Source organism: Drosophila gunungcola (assembly GCF_025200985.1).
Source record: "Drosophila gunungcola strain Sukarami chromosome 2R unlocalized genomic scaffold, Dgunungcola_SK_2 000004F, whole genome shotgun sequence".
Lineage (NCBI taxonomy): Eukaryota > Metazoa > Arthropoda > Insecta > Diptera > Drosophilidae > Drosophila > Drosophila gunungcola.
Window position 1 is genome coordinate 211,114 of NW_026453167.1, and position 22,626 is coordinate 233,739.

The following is a 22,626-nucleotide window of genomic DNA, read 5'->3' on the forward strand; positions in this document are numbered from 1 at the left end:
TTTTTACAATAGCTCAAATATTTCAATATTTAAACTTGCATTTTAATATTATAATTTTGTATTTACTTTAAAAATAAGGTATAACATTTTAAATTCTATAGCCAAATAGGTATTTTTTTAATAATTATTTATTAAATTTTTTTTTTATCAGTGTAAGATCACTCTCGCCTCTGATTAATTTATGGCGCTGATAATAATCCGGCAGCAGAGCTTCGCAGTAGTAGCGTGTGATTATGAAATTTGGCTTGCCAAAAGAAATCAATAATATGAGCGGTTGAGAGAAATGGGGACGCTGAAATACATAGAAACAAGATACCCAAAACCCAAAACCTCCGAGATGAGTGGAAATTAACATGTGTTTGTCAGACGCCGTTTGCCGGCATCTTCAGCTCCATTTGCATATATAGTATGTTGATGTGATGTAATAGGCGTTTGATTATTTTGATTCGGATTTTGATTTTGATTTTCGTTGGGGCTTGGAAATATTTCTGGCGGCTACGGAAATGGAGCTTCACAGAGCAATTAACCAAATCAATGCAAGTAATTTGATTTAGAAATGCCTGCCTCCAATCAGGCATTTTCTTACATCATTTAAAAGGTTTAAGCTTAAGCCGAAAATGTATTTATATAAATTCGGGAACTTTTTCCGAATGAAAGTGAAACTTGGCCGTTCACAGCCGTAGCATTCGATTATCTCAGAAAGTGTGATGGTGTGTTAATTTTGATTTATTCGAATAATTTTGAAAACATTTTGAGTAATGCGAAGTTTGACATGCGTTTAGAAGCGACGCCCATCAGTCTTCGCCTTTTTTTTTTTGGACTCTGTGGGAATGTGGCTACTCCATTCGGCTTATTTGCATGCAGCTAAGCCCACTGTTTTGAGCGGAAAACAAATGATTGAAGCCAACTAATGATGATTACCGATCGACTCATCCACTGCTCCCCGGTCACCAGTTACCCAGTGGTCACCGATTGCGATTCGGATGGGTTATATTATATTTGGGTATGAATGTTCCCCCCTCCCCGCGGGTAATCAAATTAAAGTCTCGATGAATAAATGAATGGATGGATTTTGATTGAAGCCTTCCTCTGCGGGCTTAATGCGCTCGGATTTGCATATAATTAGCGTTCGATTAAAGAATAACTTCATCTGGCAAATGCGAAATTTCTGCACATAAAAATAATGAGTTCATTTAAAAATATGTTGCATGAGATATCAGATTGTTCGAAATATTTATAGATGTATTTCAAATATTTATATGTCCTTCTTTCATAGACGGAAATACCCAGATATATCCATATAATAACAAGATATAAGTTTGACTGCATAAATCCAATTCTTAAAATATTTATAGCACGAAATTACCCATCAAAAATCACATATACATTTTATAGATTTTATAGCTTTACATAATTCTAATTTACTGAAATAAAAAGTTAGACTGCATGCTATTTTTTTGTGGATTTTGAACATTTTAATGCTTAGCTATAAGTATATTTTTTGATAAGATTAGCAATTAATAATTTAGTTTTTTTGGCTATCTGAATAAATTTGTTATTATTACTAATTTTTAATTCATTGTGACATCAAGATATTTTTGTACCTAAACCAAAGCCTATCGATCATCTTTAAAGTGATTTTTTTTAGAACAAATCCATTTTTTTTTAGCCCGAAAGACCATAATTATGGGTTAAACGATTGCTCCCATTTGATAATAATAAATATATCCCATTGAACGTAGATTTATTTCAGTGTTTGGCACGTGATCAAAGCATTGAAAACTAAACTATTTGATATTTAAAGTTTCCTCCGCCATGCCGAAGAATATGGCGTTCTTGGCCATTGGCTGGCAAATTCAGTTTTAATAATAGTTTAGCCGGCAAACTTTTTTTCTTGACAGCCACGATAACCCAAAATTAAAGGCAGGCCAAAAATTATGATGTTCAGACTCAGTAATTTACGAATATTTGACACGTGCAGGAAGTAAAAGATTTTAAAGTTGAAACTGCCAAGCCTCAGGTGGAACATCAACAAAATATATAACCGAATCTGTATAGTGGAGCGAGATGAATGACTGGCGATCGACGAACAATTGGATTACTTACTATAATTTATGGAAAGAAAACACTTGCCAGCGGAGCACAAAGAAAACACTTGGAAGCCAGCCGCAGACAAATTGTTGGCTTCATTTATTATGCCGAATAAATGAATAATTGAAAGAATTTGCCAGGTGATTATTTTGATTGTACCCATTCAAAGCGGCAGGCCGTTTATCATCTATCCGATTCAGCTGATTCAATCAATTGCTGGCACTTGAGTCCTATGGTCTACGGTTTATTGCATAATGATCTCGTCGTTTTCGTAGGAGGTAAAGTATTAGTTTGCATAAATACTGGGGGGACTTGGGATTGTGCGTCGGTAGAAATATAAATAAATATGATTAGTCAAATTGATCGATGTCCGACAATGCCGAATGGCAGGCAGGCAGCCCGTGTTTGCTTTTATTCGGCTTTATTTAACTATTTATTTACTTTTTGTCTTTGTTTCAGCGGATTTGTCAAAAAATAACTAATTTGCCAATGAAAGAAAACATATGAAGTGTCATGTTTGCAGATAACACACAGTCAAAAGACTTAGAAAAGATAAAAAATTGAAGAAGTTTCAAGGGGTTCAAGCACCGAGTGGGAAAATACTCTATGTCCAATTTTCGGGGAAGTTTTCAATATTTTCTTATAGGGATATATTCATTAGTTAAAATGATCCTCATCAATATTATATTATTCCATAACTATAAAATGGTAAAAAGTTTTAATATTATTTTGAATCAAGCAAATGGATAATTCTTCTTGCGAAATTAGAAATCTAAAATACTCTAGATGTTGATATCCTTTTTTTAACAATTAAATAAATTAGATAAAGTATAAAATGGTATAAAGTTTTTAAAATTATTTACAAATTTAAGAACGTTTTCTTAAAAGTATTTTTTGATTTAAGCAAACGAATTTGAATGTAAATCTAAAAACATTAGCTTTCTTTTTCCTGTTCTTACAACTAAATAAATTAAATCAGGTTTGGTTGTCAAGGATTTTTTATTTTTTATAAATAAGCTGCAAGAATAAGAAGATTGTATACATAAGCCCTATTGGCAGGGTATTAGCCTAAGCAAAAATCCGAATACCTAATGGCCAAAACCAGACAGAGTGGTAATGATGGGTGATATGGCCAAAACTGAAGCGTGCATAATTAAATTGTTGGCTGTCCGTCGATTTGTTTAAATGTTTATTGATGCATGCAAAACTTATGCAACTCAAAGTGGGCAAAGTGGCAAAGTGGTGAGGTGTGTGGAGGTGGTATTTCCTAAAATCCAACACCTTGGCCTTCCCGAATTCTTATGAATTCCTCTACGGCTCCTTCGGGAGTCCAAGTTCCGAAAAGAGCATTTCCCATGTCCAGAAAAGCTTTAAATAATGCCGCATAATCGGTGTTTGGTCTGTCCACGGAGTCATCTTCCAAGGGAGAGGCAATAATGGCCGATGGCAGGATTATTGCAGCTATCAGAGCCGCTAAAATAATGTTGACTGCAGTTGCGGAAAGCATTTCAACGATCGGTTGCAGTTGCATCATCGGTGCACTTTTTATAGGGATGCACATGATCATGTGGCACTGAAAGTTGCTGACCCACTTCCCAATGTTGCCACAGTTGCTGCTCTGTAAGTTGAGGCCCCCCAAACAGATCTGTAAGCTAATAGTACACTCTTAAAAATTTTAATATTTGATTTAATGTTTAATGTCCTTAAAGAATAGATCAAAATTATTTTCATAACATAATCTGGTACAATACAATACAAACTGGAAAAATGGAAATGTAATATTTTCTGTGGGTTAATTTAAGAACATGAAGAGTATATGTCAGTCTGATTGTATTTATATATTATATATCAGTACAAATATTTTAAACCGATACATTTTAGGTTTTTTCAGTGCAATTTTGGGAAATATTTAGAATGTGAATATGGATAAATGAGGGATATTAAACATTGCTTGTTAAATCCATCAAGATCGTTTTTTAAATTTAAAAATCAGTACGTTTTACTAGCACAAATATTTGAGAACGATATATTTTAGGCTCTATACAAAAATTTTTCTTCAGTGCAATCTTTGCAAATATTTGGCCACTTGTTCGACACGTTTATCGGCGAAAAAAAAAAAACATGGGAAAAAAACATTTAAGCGGATCAGGGGCAGATATTGTTATTGTGGCAAACAATTTTTCAGCTTGTCCGATTGTTGGATGGCGCTCAAAATCCAATTTGTAGAACGCGCACCAAGGCGTTTGATATGCGTGGACCTGCGGATTTTCGGATTTTTGGATTTTCGGATTTGGATTCGGATGATCCACGCTCACATGACACCGCCAACGCCACCGCCATCCATCAATCATTTGGCCCAAAGAGCCAGCGAGCCAAAAACGCGCCTCAAGTGCAGCTGCTTAGCAGCGCTTAATGTTAATTGATCGAGCTTTTGTTAAATTAAAATTTTAGATTTGGGTCACACGATACTCAAACGCGGTCTTAGTTTCATAGGTTCATATGCGGAAGTCAGGCCTTCTTCCTTCTCAACGTGCCCCCTATATATCTATTAACCTCAGCCGGTGAGTACATATAAACTTATTCGATTAATTATGCGGCACATGGAAGGAATCTGGCTATAACCCGATTTGCCGCATTTTTCAGGTCGTGTGAAACCGAAACCAACCAAATGAAAACGAAAGCGTTTTTGGGCAAACACAGTGAAAGCCCTGAAGAAGAACTTTAAAGTCGAATTATATTACCTCATTTGATATAACTTTATGCATTGTTTATTAGCTATTATACCATGTTAAATGTTGAGATTTAATGAAAATCACTATTTTGCTTATTTGTTTTACTTTAAAATTGTTTTTAATAAAACAAAATTGAAAAAGTGGGGCAAAGTAAAAAAGATTAAAGTTTGCGTTAATTAATCAATTTCCTAAAAAAATATACTATCATACCTTTTACAAACTCAGTTTCAAGGACAATCGAATTGAAATATATATTATTGACATATTGACCCAGTAAGTAAACAATTTTTACTTTTCTTGGCTATGGGTCTTTTAATGTTAAAAACTTAATTAACAATTAGATGAATAGAAGTTCTGTTTACTGTTAACTTAGAATCAGAATTTCATTTTCCCTCTATATGGAGTCCTCACTGTTGTTTAATTTCCCAGGCAAACACGCCCTTTAGGAAGATAGTTGACAGCGTTTTGCTGGTCCCTTTCTTTTGTGACTTTTTATTTTTTTGGACTCCAACTGTTACTGTTATGTATCTTCGGCGGCAGCAGGTTGTCACCGGTTTTCCAGCGGCAACATCGTTGTAATCATCATCATCATCATCATCATCATCATCATGGCTGGTCATCACCATGATCATACGCAATCGATGGGGCTTTTATTGCTGTTTTGGTTTTTTGTATTGTATCTTGTATCTTCTGCTTTGACGCATATTTCGGGGTCTGAATGTCTGGTTGCCGCTGCTGATTTTTTGGATGCTGCTGGCCAAAATATTTCGATTACCTTTGGATGTTCGAGTTCAGTTCAAGTTCGCGCCTCGAACGGTTCAGTTTGTCTTGTTTTCCGTTCTCCAGCAACGTTATTAATTCAATATCAAAAGGATAACGCCAACCAACTGTCAGGATAATGCTTAAGCCCCGCTTCAGCTAGTGTGTTTGTGAAGTTCATTTACTCAAAGTATTTCTGTGCTACGAAACGAAAAGTTCTCCAAAAACGCCGAAAACAAATTAATTTTCGGTCCAATTTAATCGTTTACTCGGAGATTTATAAGGTAAAAATGTGACTGCATGGAGAACAAACAGATATAATCATCTGCCAAATGCGAACAATAAATATATATTCTCATTAAAAAGCTGAGTATGACAAATGTCGCACACCCACTAACTCACAAACAAACTGGGTTTTAATGCAGTAAGCTCATTTGTGAACTCTAACATATTTAGATCTTCTGATAAATTAGAGTATGGAATGAAACAAATATATGAAAGCGAATAAAAGCTTGAATCTTGGGCAGAAAATATGGCTTGGTTTCTCAAGCGTATCTTTGTTTATGAGCAGGCCTTAATACATTTATTGGATTTTACTTACAATTTTGTAATTGTTATTTTTGCTTCGTTGATAGTTGTTTGTTTCATAAGAATAGAGGCTAAATAAATATTATTTAATTTATAGTAAATTATAAATTTGTTTTATTTTTAATATAATTTTACAATTACTTAACTTATGGTCTGCAACCTTTGAATTTCATTTTTTCATTCAAGAATTATTTTTAACCATTTATAGTTAAAACCGTTAAATACATTTTTTTCTAATTTGGTAGAGCTAAAAAAAGGTTTTGTATATTGAATTTTTTTTTTAAAGGATCTGTTAATTTTTTTTAAACATTATGAACTTTGAAGACTAATTTGTAATCTTAGGGACATAAAATTTTTTTTACAATAACAATTGTTTGAATATTCCTTTCATAAAATGTTGGCCCATATTTCGAAAATGTTTTCTATACCAAATCGTTTAGAATCCCATTATTCGCTAAGAAGCTTATTTTTGTTTGATTACTGATGCAGTAATAATGCTGGTTAATCCGTAAATGATATGTTTACATAGCAATCTTCTAAACCTCTTGAATCGAAATAGCTTAACGGATATAGAAACGAATAGAAGCGAGTCACGGAACGCCGAAACTAATAGTATGAGACAGCCAGAAGTGGATCACTCTCAATCTCTTGTGTTACGCACTTGATTTACGTCATCTGCCCAAAACTGAGCAAATTCCAAAGATGCGGGCTCTTTAAATCTCAAAGGCGAGATCGTGAGAAGAAGCCCCCAAGCCAAATGGGATTGACATGGCAGAGGAGATGGAGATCCTGGTTAAAAATACCCATATGACCACCCATTCCTGGGACAGTCATCAATTCCCAAACAATCATGGGCTTGTCGGCGCCATGGAGTCAAAGTTGGAGGAGACTCGCTATAATTAAATATGCGACCGGGGCAACTCGTTCTCATGATATCTGTTGAAGATTTATAGTTCACTTTGGTTCGGCCCGGTTCAAAAAAAAAAACGTGCTGTCAATTAATTTGCACCAAACTCAGCCGAAGATCATAAAAAGTAATGATCGAGGCATTTGAATTACAGCAACTAATACATATATTTCGGTTAAGCCACCTCATTTGATGGGTCTATCCATTCTCTTTTTTACTTTGTTTTCAATGCAAAGTCTGTTATCTCTAATTTTCCTTCCCTATTCTCGTTGACTTGGCTTCTTGTTTGGGGGCTCTCATTGGCATCTTAATCATCATTTGTCTGGCATTTCAGTGTTTTGATGGATCATTGAAAACAATGAGAAGTAAAACATTTTCTATACCACCGAATGCTTCCTCGTTGTCCATTTGTTTTTTTTTTTTTCGTTCAGTGATGCTGGTCTTGATATTGACCCTGAAAGTGTCGAATTGTAAATGGTTTTTGTAACGAGACTGGGGGCATTACAATTCGGAGGATAAGTACATCTTCCGAAGAGGTCATTCCATTTTCCATTTTCCCCACAACATTTGCATATTGAGTGTGTGTGAAGTGAGCAGTTGCTTCTGGCCGAAAATGATGGATCATTAAAATTCAATTAGATGTCGCTTAGATAGTCATTATAGAAGTGGGCAGCTTACAGTTTGTTGACTTGCGGGAAGGTTATTGACTGCCAGCAAATGTCAACGGTAAAAAAAAAATTTTAAAAAAATGCAATTATTATGCTAGTAACTATGCTCTTAATGTTACATCATTATCAGACGAATTTATATAAGTAAAGAGTTATGGGAAACCATTTGGTCGTCGTTTAATTGTGCACATTTTATTTGGCAGCCACTATTTTCACTCACTTTTGAATGCCTTTGAGCTGCACTAACCAAATCAAATTGCCACTGAATATTTTTATTGAACAGCTTGAGTGGAGTGTTTTCTTTACGCTTTGCTTCCTTACACAACACACAACCATCAATGCGAACAATTAGAGGCAATCATTCAGGGTGAAGACAAGTGAAGTGAAGTTCGTTGCCTAAGTCTTTCGTTTTAATTTGCATGAAATATGAAATTTATCTGTTTCTACGCTGTCAGCACATATCATTCGGCAAACATAATGGCCCCAAATGACCTCAGCGAACTTCGAGTCGATAGCAAACCCAATTGAGAACTGATTGCTCAAGTGTTTAACTGGAAGCGCTGCGCATACTTGATTTCGATTTGCTTTGGCTAATTCGGAATTAGCCACATTCTAATAAGGCCCGCGTATGATTAATAATCGTTGCTCATCCATTAAACAATGCCGGGTGATTAATGGTTGGTAAGGCAAGGAATTATAAACACTTCATATATTGATCCGATATCGATCTTAAAGAGGCTTAAGATCTAGATGAAGCGGAAATTTCATGGCCATTCGCTGCCTCCTTTTAATGTGAATGCAAAAGATAAGCCCAATCGAATTAAATTGCCATTTGATGGACACACTTCGCCGTAAATGGCTCGATCTGTCGACTGACCCCACGCAAAATTATGTACGTACAGTGTTGCAAAAAAGTCACCGTCCAAGCAGCTGTAAAAGGCATTTGTTTTGGGTCACATAAATCAGCTAGCGATTCGGTAACGCCTCGGTATGTTATATGCTAATCCAAACCAAATCTTACGAGTTTCCGTTGTCCGCCACATTTGTATGCAAATGGGCCAAAACACACATTTTAATCAATGAGTTTCGGTCCGTTTCATGGTTTATCAATCAGCCTAATGAATAATATGTCGCAAAGCGCCGCTCACAAAAATGTCACAATTAATACATTTCTGTTTGTTTTTTTTTTTTTTTTTGTCAACAGCATGTGGCCACCCAGATCCTGTCTGTGGTTGGCTCTCGTCCTCTGCCTCCTCCTGGTGGGCGTGGCCCAGGGCCAGAGCAGCAGTCGGGAGCACTTCGAGGATGCGGACAAGTCCAGCGAGTACACGGACCAGCAGTACGACCTCCGGCACACGATTCCCGGCGAACCGGGCCTGGATTATCCCATATTAAGTGCCCCGCCCAAGACGAGTTTTGTGTGCAAAGGAAGACATGAAGGTGGGTATTCTAAACTAACATAATTAGGTAAACTAAATAAGAAACCGTAGTGTGTTACAGGACTTTTTACTCAGATTAAATATTTTTCGTTTTGACTTTTAGTTGCATTGGTTTAGTCATATTCAATATTTAATTTAATACCTACGGAATAGATTTAAACCTTTAAAATATATTCATCATTTATAAATATATTAATCATTTTAAACTGAAATCTGAAGCACATGAAACTAAAACTTAAACTTAAAATTCCAATATTTCCCCATTAATACGAATGTTTTAATATTAAATCATGAAATTAAATATGCATTCTTTTTAACATAAAAATTTTGTATTTGTTTTAAATATATATACACTTATTACTGAATTTCCTGCATTTAGTAAATATCCTAAATAGATTGATTAAATAGTTTATCTTTCATTTCATTATAATATTGTTTTCTATACCACTTAAATTTCCTCAAAGGTTACTACGCCGATGTGGAGAGTCGCTGTCAGGCCTTCCGTATTTGTGCCCACACTGCGCGAACCCCTCAAGGATTTGGCTTCCTCTGCCCCAATGGAACCCTCTTCAGCCAGAAGAACTTTGTGTGCGACTGGTACCGCAATGTGAACTGCGATGACTCGGAGAGATATTACGAAATGAACGAGGAGAAGTCGGTGGGCAATACCCATGAGATGATGGAGCGAGTGCGTCACATGATGGAGTACCCCATGAAGACCATTTCGAAGGCTCTGCAGCAAACGCAATCGCAGTCGCAGAATCCGCATCACAGTCTCAGCAAGGATTTGAGTGGAGCTAGTGGTGTATTGAGTCAGCCGGCGGTAGTTAAGCCCAATGATCCACAAGAAACCCAAGTGGTTGGACGTGGAGAAGCCGTCAAAAGTGAGCCACTGAATGCTGTACAAGCGGGCATCACCACCACTGATGAAAATGAGGATGAAAGTATTTATGTGAACAGTTTGGGAGAACTTTCCTCCGATCCTGGCATTCAATTTGATCACACCAATGCCCACATTGTTGCCGAGTATCCCCGTGAATATCACTACCAAAAGCAGAAGAACTTTGCCGAGCGTGTAAATGCGGGTTTGGATGTCCTGACCGATACAGAAACACCCTCCGGAGAGGTAATGGCTCCCGACTACATCAAGCACATTAGGAACACCAAGGACGAGGCCGTGCAACTTGATCTTGTATCGAATATCAACAATCTGCTGGATGAGGTATCCACCGATGTGGATCCCTCCGTTTCCGGCTACCAATCCATGGCTCCGCCGAAAGTGAAGCAGCCCTTCCGGTTCCTCAGCCGCGGATTCTCGATGCAGGGCGAGAATGGCAAGGGCAGCTCATCATCCACGGGCTATGGATACATTAAACCCAAACAAACACCCAGCACTGTCAGATTTACGGTGAGTTTTTAGCTACTCGATTTAAACTAACTCTCGGAACTATCTTTCCATTGTACTACTCTGTGCAACATGTCTAGGGCTTGGGAGTGTAACCGCATCTAATGTCTAAGATAATGAGAATACTCAGTAAGATTCGTTTAAAGTACAAAATTGAGGACCGATTTAATTTGAATTTTTATTTGAAATTTGGGATCAAAAAAGTCAATGGTATTTTTATGGTAAGATACAGCCGTTTTTGACCTGCTTTTACTCAAAATCTTTAAGTTTCTTTAGTTTGGCCTTCAAAACGATAATTGACTGAGTAATTTTAGAATTTGAAATCTAATTTGCAGTTACATTTTCCGTGTTGCTCTGTGTTATTTTCAACTCTATCTTAACTCTCTGTATCTCTATCTTCTACATTTCAATTTTCCTATCTATATATCGCTACTCTTTCAACTCTATCGCTTACATACGCAACTCAAAACCACAAACCGCACACAAAAACACACAATAACAGCCCAATGAGATACCCACCGAAGATCACAAGTCCATTGAGCACAAACACAAGTTTTTCCAAAACCGCGAGCAGCAGCACTTCTACAACAACCACCGAATCAGTGGAAGAACTGCTGATAGCACCCACTTTGCCACCCGCTGAGGATGAAGAAGTGAGCACCACATCAGTGGCACCCGAATCGATCACCTCCACTTCAGCGGCAGAACCACTTAGTTTTTTGGCACCACCACCGCCAGCGGAATTGTTGTCCACCGGGGATGTACCGCCTATCGAGTCCATTGGCCAGGCAGCTGCTCTTACGGCCAGCTTGCCCACCAGTGAGGATATAAACCACGTGGAGCACAGTACCGAAAACGCTGAGAAGAACGATGTGCATCATGAGGCAGCCAAATTGTTGCTGGCAGGTGTGCAACTAACTTCCCACAACGAAGATAAGTCCTTGGAAAGGAACGATATAATCGTAACTAGTACCACAACCAGTAGCCCCATTACGCCAGTTATGCAGACCTCCACCGAGGTGGTAACTGAGATTAGTAGCACGCAGGAACGCATAAGAGGCTATCGCAAGAATCGTCCAGGAGCCATGTTAAAGCGGGCCCACATTCGCCCTTTGCCCATTGTGCGCACCACAACAGCGTCGACCACTCAAAAGACCACTTCCACGACAAGAAGTTATCTGGAACGTTTGGCAGCGAGTAGATTGCGTCTTTCTAGACTTTCCCAGGCCACCAGGAGCACCACAAAAACAACAACAACAACTGTTGCGCCAAGCAGCACAACAACACCGCCAACGACAACGACAACTACGACCATTTCGCCATTCCAACAAATACGTGGAGCCGCTGAACCGGGACCAAATAAGAAGCTAACCGTGCGGGACATTGAGCGCGAGACCAAGATTGCTCCCAGCAAGGCCAGCTGGGAAACGGTTCACAGCAACCTGCAACGCTTCCAGGTGCAACGCGGCAATCGCGTGTACACACCAGCAACACGAGCTTCTGTTAGTTCAGGAATTACCAGCAGCGGCAGCGGCAGTAGCAGCATCACCACTCCTAGAACCTATGTGGTGGCCACATCCGCCCGATCCACAGTCTCCTTAAGTCGCGGCAAGAGTCGCTACTCGAACTTTAAGACCCAGGCACCTGTGCAGAGAACTAGGGCACCCACTACGCCAAGGAGCACCACAGTGCGACCCACCTCCTCGCTTTCCTCGCTCAATCAACATATATCCGCCTTGGCCTCCAACTACAATGGTGGCTATAGCTACGCACAGGCACCACAGATCAGCAAGCCCAACCAGCCATCACACGTTTATGCCACACAAGCAGCCAGCGAGCCTGCTACGTACGCCTCTCCATCGCAATCGCAATTGCAATCCCAATCACAAACCACATCCAGCCTTTCACCCGCCTCCGCTTTCCTTTCCTTCGATAAGTTAACCCGTGCCATTGTTGACGAATCCGTTTTGCAGAATTTCAAGAGTGCCCAGTCGCAGGGTTCCCATCAACAGCAGCAGCAGCAGCAACGCCAGCAGCAACATCAGGCAGTCAAGCAGCAACATCACTCGGTCAGCAGCAGCTACGTTAAGGCAGCAGCGGCGCCAGGTGAGCTACTTTGTTATAGCATTATATTATTTCAACTAAGAAAGTTTGAACAAAAAAAGTGTAAAAAGGTTTAAATTTCATTCAAATTGCCATTGGGAAATTTTTAAAAATATTTTTTCAGGTTCATGTTTGTTTTTTTCGTTAACCTAATGATTATTATTATCCAATACTATTATATTTTTGACATGAAACTCCTGATTTATTAATCTAATGAAAAAAATATAAAGTGGCATTATTCGTGGGGATATCAAGTAAACAATTTTAAACAAAACCGTTACGTTTTTCTCGTCATTACTTGTTTTAAGAAATAGTATTGAACCTTTTTTAATTCGACTTGGTATTGGAAATTGTTTAAATTACCATTAGAAGTTATTTTTTGTTTATCCAATGAAATGTTTTTTATATGGCATTATTGAAACAATACTATTACTTTTTAATACTACTTCCAATAAAATAGTTTTTCAATGAAATTCATTTGCAATTTTTTTTTCGTTTGTGTTACTTATGTTTTTTTTTTGTTTCAAAAGTTATTAGTAAGTTGCAACGCTGATATAAAGGACAGTAATAGATTGTTAATTCCCCGTTTCAGCTATTTCCAGTCTGACTGTACCGCCACGCCCCCAACAGGCCGCTCAAGTATCTGAACTCCCTCCGCCGCCCGGAATCGTGATTGCTCGTGCAGAAGGTCAGCGTATTGCTCCCAACTCCGCCAGCAACATTATCTCGAGCTTGGCCACCCAGGCACCAGTTACTAATGGCCAGTCCAACTCCTATGTTTCTCTCAACGATTTTCTAAACAACAAGTTCGGCCAAAGTCCTGCAAGCAGCAACAACATTGCTCCTGCTGCCACATTGCAACAGCAACAGCAGCAGCACTATCAGCAGCAACGCGTGCAAAAGCAGCCTGTGCAGCAGCAACATGTTCAACAACAGCAACGGCAAGTTGTGCAACAGCAGCAACGCCAGCCTATACAACAGCAACATCAGCCAGTGCAGCAGCAACAACAGCCTGTGCAACAGCAACATCAGCAGCAACTGAGCTTCATCTCGCAGCAATATCAGCAACCACAGCAACAGAATGTCTACCAGCAATATCAACAGCCCCAGCAGCAACATCAGCGCTTCCAGCAGCAACAACACTTTCAGCAACGCCCCACAATCCACACCAACCAGCAACCCTATCTAACGCCCAACATTTTCGTGCCCTACCAGCAGCAGCAGCTGCAATTGCCGCAGTTTCCGCCTCTGGCTCCGCCCGTGGCCGTTTCTCCGGGTAATATTGCTCAGGGACCGGTGATTGCCGGCCGCCATGTGGACCACCTGAACGTGCAACTGCCCACGCTGGGCAATGGTTTGATACCCGGACTGCAGTTGGCCCAGAAGCGCAGCGATGTGTCGGCCAGTCAGCTGCAACTTACGGATGCTCCGGGCAAGGGAAGCCTTTCCGGATCCGGGAAAAGCCGGGAGCGGGCCTTTTACGCCGGACGGACATCCTACGAGGTTCCACAGAGCAGCGTGGGACGATTGCCCAACGATGTCACGCAGCAAATGCGCCGCAGGCTGCGTCGCTTTTAAACGAGATTTCCGAGAGAATAACGAGCTAGGACTAGAAAACCCTTAACTTATAGTTAAATTAGTAAACTATTTATGCCTAAGCTAAGTTGAGAACTGTTCAAGAACCATACTTTATTCGTATGTATGTGTGTGTGTATATTTTTGCATATTTATTGATAAATAAAACGAAAAATTTACAAAAAACCCTTACTTTTCCTCCTTCTCCTCCGCCTTTTGATGTTGTGAGATTAAATTTTTATTGTTTATACGTTTAAGAGTTTTTAAAATTATCAGCAATACGTACAGACCTTACCGGATACGAATACAATACAAGGTTTCATTTAGCTGGCTTTTTAACTGTTCGCTTACATTAACATTACTAATAATTATTATATGCATATCATATATTGTTTTACAATATTCCATTTTGTAATTGGGGCTTCGAATGTTCTCGCTTACTTGGTGTCAAACATTTTCTATTTATACGTAACTTTACTGCAACTTCACATCGCATATATCAATTGGAATTGGAATCTCCCATAGCTACTTCAGTTATCATGATTACTCAGTTGGTTATTGGTATGGCATTGGAGTATTCGTTTCGAATTATCAATTGGCGTATGTGATGCAAATTGGGTGGTGGGCATTGGACATAGGTTGGATAGGCTTTTAACTTAGTTAGAACTAAAAGGTACTAATGTAAAGTGCATAGTACTAGGCGAAATAATAATTTAGGCATTCACTTAAACATAAACAACTAAGGATGCAGAGTGCAGGGGAAACCTAACTATAACGTGGCGAACGCTCTGATATCGTCGTGCGGTGCGTCAAGCCTTAAAATGTACAGCGGATTTATACAAAATCACGAAATGCCCTCCTGGCGACGACGGCAGTCGGAAACTTATGTACAAAGCTTAAGTAAAAGATGCAGCGAGCTGCGGATTCGTTTGGGTTTTCGAATGCGGGAGTTGGGAATCAGGAATGAGGAATCTAAGGGATCGTGCCTTCAACGCTCAACGCTTGGCGACCAGGCGGCATTTCTGGACGCGCACGCGTACTCAGGGAAGCGAATGAATGTTGAACGGGGGCGGCGGAGCTGGTGCTGGAGGAGCAGGAGCAACTGGAGCTGCCACTGGCTCCGTTTTTATGGGCTCCACTATGTCAGACTCCTCTTTATGCAGCTGGCAGAAGACCTTGCGATCCTCCTCACTCAAACTCCAGTTGGCGGATCGCGCACACGGCACATGAGCAGGCGCCTTGCAACTACGCTGGAAGCAACATACACTGGCCCCCGTCTGCTGGCAGAGCACACACTGGTACCGCGTGCTGTCCCACACAGCCGCATCCAGTCCGTTGACGTGGGCGCCGATCAGCTGGATGTCGTTGCTCCACACGGCGCAGTCTTCGTGCAGCCAAACCTCAAAGCCGTGCTCCGAGGTCTTGCCCATGCCGCGGAAGGTCTCCACAAACTTGGGCTCGTGACTGCAGTCGATGGGTTCCACCGATGAGCATTGCGAACGCGACTCGTTGGGGTCATCGCTGTAGGATATGGAGCTATCGTGCGTCTGCTTGCGCTTTCGTTTGTGCTGCAAAATTAAAGATTCTAGTTAGCTGATAGTTTATTTATATTAATATATGGTAGGAGTACCATGCTAATTTTGGGAGCCTGCATAATGTGGGCCAGCGTGGCGGGAACTACGGGTAGATTTCGCTCCTGCAGCTTGACCATGTCCTCGCGTCGCCGTTTGTTGACAAACAGTCCGTCAATGTCCTGTACTCCGGGAGCCTGCAGGGCCGCACGGTACTCGTCACAGTCGCTGGTGACCAGATAGGGGCCAAAGAGATCGCCCAGACCCTGCTTGTGGGGACCCCGCTTGCAGAACACACAAATCCAGGTGGAATCGGTGGTGTCCGCATCGTAGCGGTTGCTCAGCGTGGAGCTATGCATCCCCCTCAGGTTTTTTCGTTCGTGCGGAGCCTTCTTGGCTTTTGTCTGCTTCTCGTTCACGTCCTCGGCACTGTGGGTGTTCTTGATGCTCACGCTGCCGTCCGCTTTGATGAGTATGAAGGGAGACTTGAACCTTAGCTCAGGGACTGCTCCGCTTGCTCCGTTTGTGGGCGCCGGTGTGCTATCCTCATCGGTGGTAAAGGCGGGCTTTCTGCCCGGCTTCTTCCCGTTTTGCTTGACATTCTTGGCATTGGCCTTCCCCGCTGCTGCTGCTCCCTTCTTGCCCTTGCCCAGTGTATTCTTCTTCTTGGCACCGGCAGCTTTCGACTTCGGAGCAACTGCAGCCGCTTCGCTTAATTGGCGGGCTGCCAGAGCCGCAGCAGCCGCCGCCGAGGTGCTTGGCTTGTCATCATCTTCCAGTTCCGGCTCTGGAATCACTTTCTTCTTGCGACCTGGCTTCTTGGCAGGCGGGTCGTCGATCATGAAGCGCAGCAGTGAGACATCCATGCCCATGGAAAGCCTACGAGGTGGCGGTCTTCTTACTGCAGGTGTCTTAGGTGGAACGGGCGTGTTGGGCTTACTATTGTCATCCACTGCAGCGGCCAAGGGCGTCGAGGTGGAGCGAGCTAGTGGGGTGGGGCTGTGCACGGGACTGGGCAGGGTGGACTTCATGGCCGCCTTGGTGGCCACGGGCCGAATTTCGGGGGCAGGGGTCAGAACTGCCAGCACTGAGCTCTCCATCTTTTCCGCCGGCGCCTCGTCTGCTGGTTTGGCGCTGTCCAGAGCCAGCTGGGCGGTCAAATCGTGGGCTACCAACTCTTCCGTCTCGCCCGCTGTCAGCTTCTCCGGGCTGCATATCCTTTCCGTCTCCTCTTCGATGCCGGCAAACATTTCCTCCAGCTTGTCCTCCACTTCACCAAAGGGACAGGGCTCTGAGTTGGCAGCGAATGAGGATTTCTTGGGCGATTCTTCGGTCACGGGGGGAACAGCCACATTAGCTGGCGGAACAGGATGTGCGGGTGATGATTCCTTATTCGTGGCCGTGTCCTCCTCTTCATCGCACTCGTGCACACTAACCGCCGGCTTGGCATCGATGTCGCCCTGCTCGACGAGGGCAGGAGATGCAGGTGTATCCGTGGTGGCCTTATTGTTGATCTCCGGCTTCTGATCCCCCCTTCGACTATCGTTAGCCGCATGATTGCTGTGGCTGCTGTGCGTGTTGGCGCTGGAGCTGCTCGAGCTACTGCTACTGCTGTTGCTCTGCGGACTGGGTGGCGGCATGGTGGGCGGTGTTGTGTGCTTCTTGGGAGGCTCATCCTCCAGCTGCAGACGGTGCTGTTCGGTAAGATTCCGCTGCAGCAGGGCCTGCCGCTGTTTCTTGGTCTTGGGGTTGTCGTTGTCGTGGTACAGCGTGTTGGAGCTGTTGCTGTTGCTGCTGTTCTCCGCCGGTGCTGGTGATCCTGCCCGGCCGTTCTCTTGCGGAACCTTCTCCTTCGCCGTTTGCGGCTGGGTTTGCAAACTAAAGGGCTGAAAGTCACCGCCTCCATTCTTGGGCGATCGTTTGGGACTGCAGCTGTTGTTCTGGTGCACAGGCTGCTGCTGCTGCAGCAGTTGCTGTTGATGCTGCTGCTTGATGTTGCCTCCCTCTGGTGCATTTTCATTCGGAGTAACCCTCATAACCATACTGGCTTTTCGTTTGCGGCGCTTGCGACTATTGCTGCTGTTGCTGTTCGACTCCAGCGACTCCTCATTGGAGGTGGTCAGGTAGGGAGACTCAGGGGCATCTACTGCGGGTTTGTCCACTTCCGAGTTGCGGTATGACAGATCAGTTATAACAGGCTGCTCCTCCGACGAGTCTGATTTGTGCTTGACCGCCAGGACATCGAGATTCGTCAGTTGAGTGTTTCGGGAATGATGCGTCTGTTGTTGACTCGAGGATAATGCCACCTGCTGCTGCTGGCCCGCATCCTGTGGTTGCCCATGAAACTGACCACTGGTCAAGTGAGGTGGCAGGAGCGGCGGCGGAGCTGTTTGGCTGTTGGCCGCATGCTGATTGTGGTAGTGCAAGTGCTGGGGGTGCTGCGATTGTGATTGCGATTGCGTCTGGTCCTGCTGCATGTGGTGGTAGCTACCAGCTCCGCCCGAGTTATTGAGCTGATGGTGCAGGTGCAGCTGATTGTAGTCCATGGTAGGTGATTGCATCTGATGAGGCGGCGCAGCCAGCGGAGATTGAGGCGTTGGTGGCGTCTGTGGTCCATTGTATTTGGGCGTTAAGTTGTAAGGCGGCTGCTGCTGTTGTTGGTGATAGTTTCGCAGAGGTGAGGCTAAAGGATATACGAATATAAGTTGATCATTTTTGATTTAACCCAATACAACTTACGTTTCTTGTTGACATGTTGCTGCTGTACATTGTGAGTGGGTAGTTTGCTAGCTGATCCCGCTGGCGGGTAGCCAAAGTCCTTGTCCTTCGGCAAACTCTTTCCCGAGAGCAGTTCATGGTCGAAGCTGCGCTTCAATTGCGCCAGCTTGAAGTTCTCATCGCGCGATTGCGTGTAGTGCGGGCTGGTTACGTGATTGTTACTGCCACTATTGCTGCTGCTGTTGCTCCCCGCATGATTGCTGTTCCCAGAGGCAGTTGTGGGAGGCGGTGGCGGCAGCAAGGACTCGCAGTCGCCCCCATTGCTGAGGTTTCCCGAGGAGCTGCCCAGGCTGGACTGCAGCAAACTGGCATGAGCGGCTGCCATGGCGGCCAGATGTCCTTGCTGCTGCTGTTGTTGCGTGGCATTGGTCGTGAGATTTTGACTGTGGCGTAAACAGATGTTTGAGAGTGTCCAAATTAAATGGATGCAGGGCAGTGTACTTACATTGAAGGATAATTGGGGGCGTGCATTAGGGATTGCTGCTGCTGCTGGGACTGCTGTGCCTGCTGGTTGGGCGACTGCTTGGCCAGCGGCTGGGCCGCACTGCGGGCGGACTGCAGGGACAGGTCCATGGAGTTGAATGGCAAAGTTCCAGAGTAGGGCGGAGCCAACAGAGGATTCATCTGATGGTGGTGGTCCAGCTAGGAGAACAAAGCAGGCTAGGAATTAATGAACACAGGACTTTAACTGCTAGAAGAAAACAAAGCAACATAGGAAACAACTCAACTAAACGACGCTAAAGGAGGCTTTCTACTTGGCTAAAAGGCGAGGATCGAGCATGCTTTTGGGTTAACTAAGATTTCTGGCTGCTTTGGCCTACGTTTTTGTGGTTGGCCGACATGAAATTGTAAATGGCATCGGGCGGCGGCGGCGGCTGGGCGGAAACGGAACCGGAAACATGCCAGGCCAGCGGGGATCGCACCATTCCGGGCCGCTCGTTAGACATATGCGCCAACTGCGGCTGCCGGGGTATGTACGAGGGAATCTGCGGATTGATGGAGGTCAGCGTTTCCGTAGCGTTTTCATCCACATCGATGCTCCTCTACTTACTTGCAGGGGATTCCAGGAGGCGTTCTGGGCCGCCTGGCTGAGATGCCCAGGATGCGGATGATTGTTGTTGGCCATCTCGGTGGCTAACTCGTGGCGCTTCTTGTATATCTCACCCAGCTCATGGGTATCCTTTCGGCCCAAAGTGTGTGGAATGTGTTTAAAACAAAAAAACCGACAGCTGGAGTTTTGGGGAGCGGAGCAGCCGGAGGACGAAAAGGCGACCTAATCTCGATGGGAAGGATCCTGCTGCTGCACAGGACTTGCTAACTCCGGCCGGACAGCCGCTGCTCTTTTTCACCCATAAACAAGACCGCACGCACTTTTTTCACACCACCCACAAACACCAACCCACTCGGAAAAGGCAAAAGGTTTTTCGCCGCTCTCGTGGTCCTTGCGCGATAACGCGATAACAGGGCAGAAGCAGCCGATAACACCACACATCCAACCTATCGGCCAGATGACAGCGCGTTGTTTTGCACGCTACGCCAAAAGCACGAGGTATTTGCGAATGCCGAACGTCCTGCACACTTCGTTTTTTTCCCCCGCCTCCATGGCCAGTTGTTTGTGGCTTTTGTTTCAAGCAATTTTGTAATTTGGCAATGCAACGGCACAGTGGGTTATTTATCGCGGGTGGGGGTAATTTGTTTTATACCTTTAGATTTTCAGCGGCAGCGCATTGCAAATTCGGTGCGAACTTTTCTTGTTTTGGGTCGCGCAGCACAGCAGAATCTGAAAATGGGCTCTCAAACGCGTAAACGGGTCCCGTTTTTGCAGTTAACACATGGCGGCGTACGGCAGGGACTAAATATATATTAATTCGCAAATGCCGCAACGTTGTTTTTGTGTTTTTACGTGTGTTTTCAATTGTTTAAAACAAAATGTAATTTGTGTTAGAGATGGGCTAACCACTCAGTATAATATTGATACATCGATAGGGTGGAGAAGTGTGACAAAGATAGATATCGATAGCAAAGACGAAAATACTGCTCGCAAAAATACTTATGTGGGGAAAGAGAAAACTACCATTTAAATAATTATTGCAAAATTTGCGAGACTTTTAATAAATAGACAATTTTAAAAGTAATTGCTTGGCCATCTTATTTTCGAGTGCTTGACAATACAGTTTTAAGTAAATTGACTTTGGTATTTTCCATTTTGGCGCCAAAATACGTTAATTCTACTCTGCAGCCCTGGTCAAAGTGCATCTAAAAATGGCAAACACAAATCAAGAACCAGCACTTTTAGTACAAAATGAGTGCAGGAAAACGTGGAGCCTTGATTATATTCGAAGGATGCGATCGCAGTGGCAAGACCACACAAAGCAGGCTATTGGGTAAGTTAAAACACCCAATAACCCGATTAATCCACCACTTAACCACCAATCTCCTCCAGTTAAGCACCTGAAATCAAAGGGTCTTTCCGTTCTGGCCATGAATTTTCCGGAGCGCAGTTCCAGCATTGGCCAGGTGATAAACTCCTATCTGACCAACAGCAAGGATCTGCCGGACGAGGTGATCCACTTGATGTTCTCCGCCAATCGCTGGGAGCACATGAACCAGGTGAAGCAGCAGCTCCTGGAGGGCACCACCCTGGTGGTGGATCGATATTCCTACTCTGGCGTGGCTTATAGTGCGGCTAAGGGACTGGATTTCGATTGGTGTTATGCCCCAGAACGGGGACTCCTAAAACCAGATGCAGTTTTCTATCTAAGAGCACCCGCAGCAGATGACCTCGCAAATCGCGGTCAATATGGCGAGGAGCGGTCAGTATAAGTTGCATTTTATAGCTGAGAACGCCATATCTTATCTTATCCCCTTGCAGTTACGAGAAAGTGGAATTCCAGGGGCGTGTGGCCAAGGTTTTTGATAAGATTTGCTCAAAGGAGGCTAGCTATTGGCACCAGCTCGATGCCAGCCAATCCGTGGATGATTTGCATGCCCAGGTAGCTGGCATTGCCGAGGAACTACTGCCCAAAGTGGCCAACCAACCCATCGATAAGTTATCATAGGATAGGCCCATTGTATTGCCATACATTGGCAATTATTGCCATTCTTAAGAGGGGATTTACCTTGATTAATGCAACACACGTGTGTTTGTTATAAATGTTTTTAAATGGCGCTTAACTTTTAATTTACGATAAGGCCGCCGCAGCCAATAAATCCAAGCGTCGAAAGGAATTCACGTTAAGTGTTGAGCGAAATGCATTTACAAAATTGCACATCAAGTGGATTAATATGTAAGCCCGCCGGCAAATGCAATTAAATTGCCGTAATCCTGCCTCCTTAATCATAGAATGCCACATTTTGTTGCTCCATTGTAGTTCGTTTATTTTTATGCACCGTGACTAAAAGGCTGCTCTCTATGTACTAAATGCTAAAGCTAAAGCGAAAAATAATTTATGCGGATCAAACTTAGTTTCTAAGCCACAAAAAGTTGGGCGAACTGCTTCTCCTCGAAACTAGTTAAGCTCGTAGCTCTCGTAGCCCAAATCCTCGCGTCGACTGCGCGGAGCTGGCTTGGGAGTCCGCGTCCTCAGGGTCAGTTGGCGATAGCCAACTCCTGGCTTGTAATCCACATTGATGGGGCCATGGGGTCGCAGCCCGGTCACGCCTCCTCCTCCGCCCCGCCTCTTCTGCGCCTGGTGGTAGAAGGCTATGTCGCCGTAGCTGTGCTTTGGCCACATGCACTCACAACCGGAGGGCACGGTCCGCGTCTCCGATTCCCAGCAGCCGGAGGCGTCGTTCAGCCGGATCAGGTGGATGGTGCGGTTGAGCTGGATGCACGAGAAGCCCGTCGCCGAGCAGATCTGGAATGGGAACACAGATACTTAAGCTTCTGTACTTAATTTTTTGTATACAATTGCAAAGAATATTTTTAATTATTTGTTTTATCTTGACCATTTTAGTCACAACTTTTTATTTAAAACCTTATGAAGTATCGATTTCGTTCTATTCCATTA

The 22,626-nt window shown here is 43.4% G+C and overlaps 5 protein-coding genes across 6 annotated transcripts in view; 2 read left to right on the forward strand and 3 right to left on the reverse strand.

Moving 5' to 3' along the window:
• Window positions 1-3,263: 3,263 nt before the first annotated feature.
• On the reverse strand, window positions 3,264-5,449 carry LOC128254010 (uncharacterized). The gene is made up of 2 exons (XM_052982774.1): window positions 5,375-5,449; window positions 3,264-3,709 (listed from the first exon to the last, which is right to left on the reverse strand). Exons 1-2 carry the CDS (start codon window positions 5,447-5,449, stop codon window positions 3,359-3,361), a joined length of 426 nt encoding a protein of 141 aa, XP_052838734.1. The 3' UTR covers window positions 3,264-3,358.
• Window positions 5,450-5,598: 149 nt separating this feature from the next.
• Window positions 5,599-14,453, forward strand: LOC128253860 (uncharacterized). Its single transcript, XM_052982553.1, is given in 6 exon segments — window positions 5,599-5,866; window positions 8,950-9,185; window positions 9,649-10,592; window positions 11,092-11,144; window positions 11,146-12,695; window positions 13,285-14,453. Coding segments are annotated over 5 exon segments (3,768 nt in total). The 5' UTR covers window positions 5,599-5,866; window position 8,950; the 3' UTR covers window positions 14,271-14,453.
• On the reverse strand, window positions 14,442-20,561 carry LOC128253859 (uncharacterized protein CG5098). 2 transcript variants are annotated; one of them, XM_052982551.1, is made up of 6 exons: window positions 19,668-20,561; window positions 19,438-19,602; window positions 19,062-19,258; window positions 18,578-18,999; window positions 15,898-18,521; window positions 14,442-15,835 (listed from the first exon to the last, which is right to left on the reverse strand). In XM_052982551.1, exons 1-6 carry the CDS (start codon window positions 19,740-19,742, stop codon window positions 15,308-15,310), a joined length of 4,011 nt encoding a protein of 1,336 aa, XP_052838511.1. In that variant the 5' UTR covers window positions 19,743-20,561; the 3' UTR covers window positions 14,442-15,307. The 2 variants fall into 2 exon arrangements, with proteins under 2 accessions (XP_052838511.1, XP_052838512.1); XM_052982552.1 differs by lacking the exon at window positions 19,438-19,602 and having other exon boundaries at window positions 14,443-15,835; window positions 20,320-20,561.
• A 280-nt stretch (window positions 20,562-20,841) lies between these two features.
• On the forward strand, window positions 20,842-21,842 carry LOC128253880 (thymidylate kinase). The gene is made up of 3 exons (XM_052982584.1): window positions 20,842-21,000; window positions 21,060-21,429; window positions 21,489-21,842. The coding sequence occupies exons 1-3, from the start codon at window positions 20,919-20,921 to the stop codon at window positions 21,673-21,675; spliced, it is 639 nt and encodes a 212-aa protein (XP_052838544.1). The 5' UTR covers window positions 20,842-20,918; the 3' UTR covers window positions 21,676-21,842.
• Window positions 21,843-21,977: 135 nt separating this feature from the next.
• The window catches only part of LOC128253869 (myb-like protein AA), a 31,353-nt gene continuing 30,704 nt past the window's right edge, over window positions 21,978-22,626 (reverse strand). Inside the window, exon 5 of the mRNA XM_052982572.1 lies at window positions 21,978-22,473. Within this exon, the coding sequence (XP_052838532.1) occupies window positions 22,126-22,473 (348 nt within the window). The 3' untranslated portion in view covers window positions 21,978-22,125. The remainder of the gene's footprint in view (window positions 22,474-22,626) is intronic.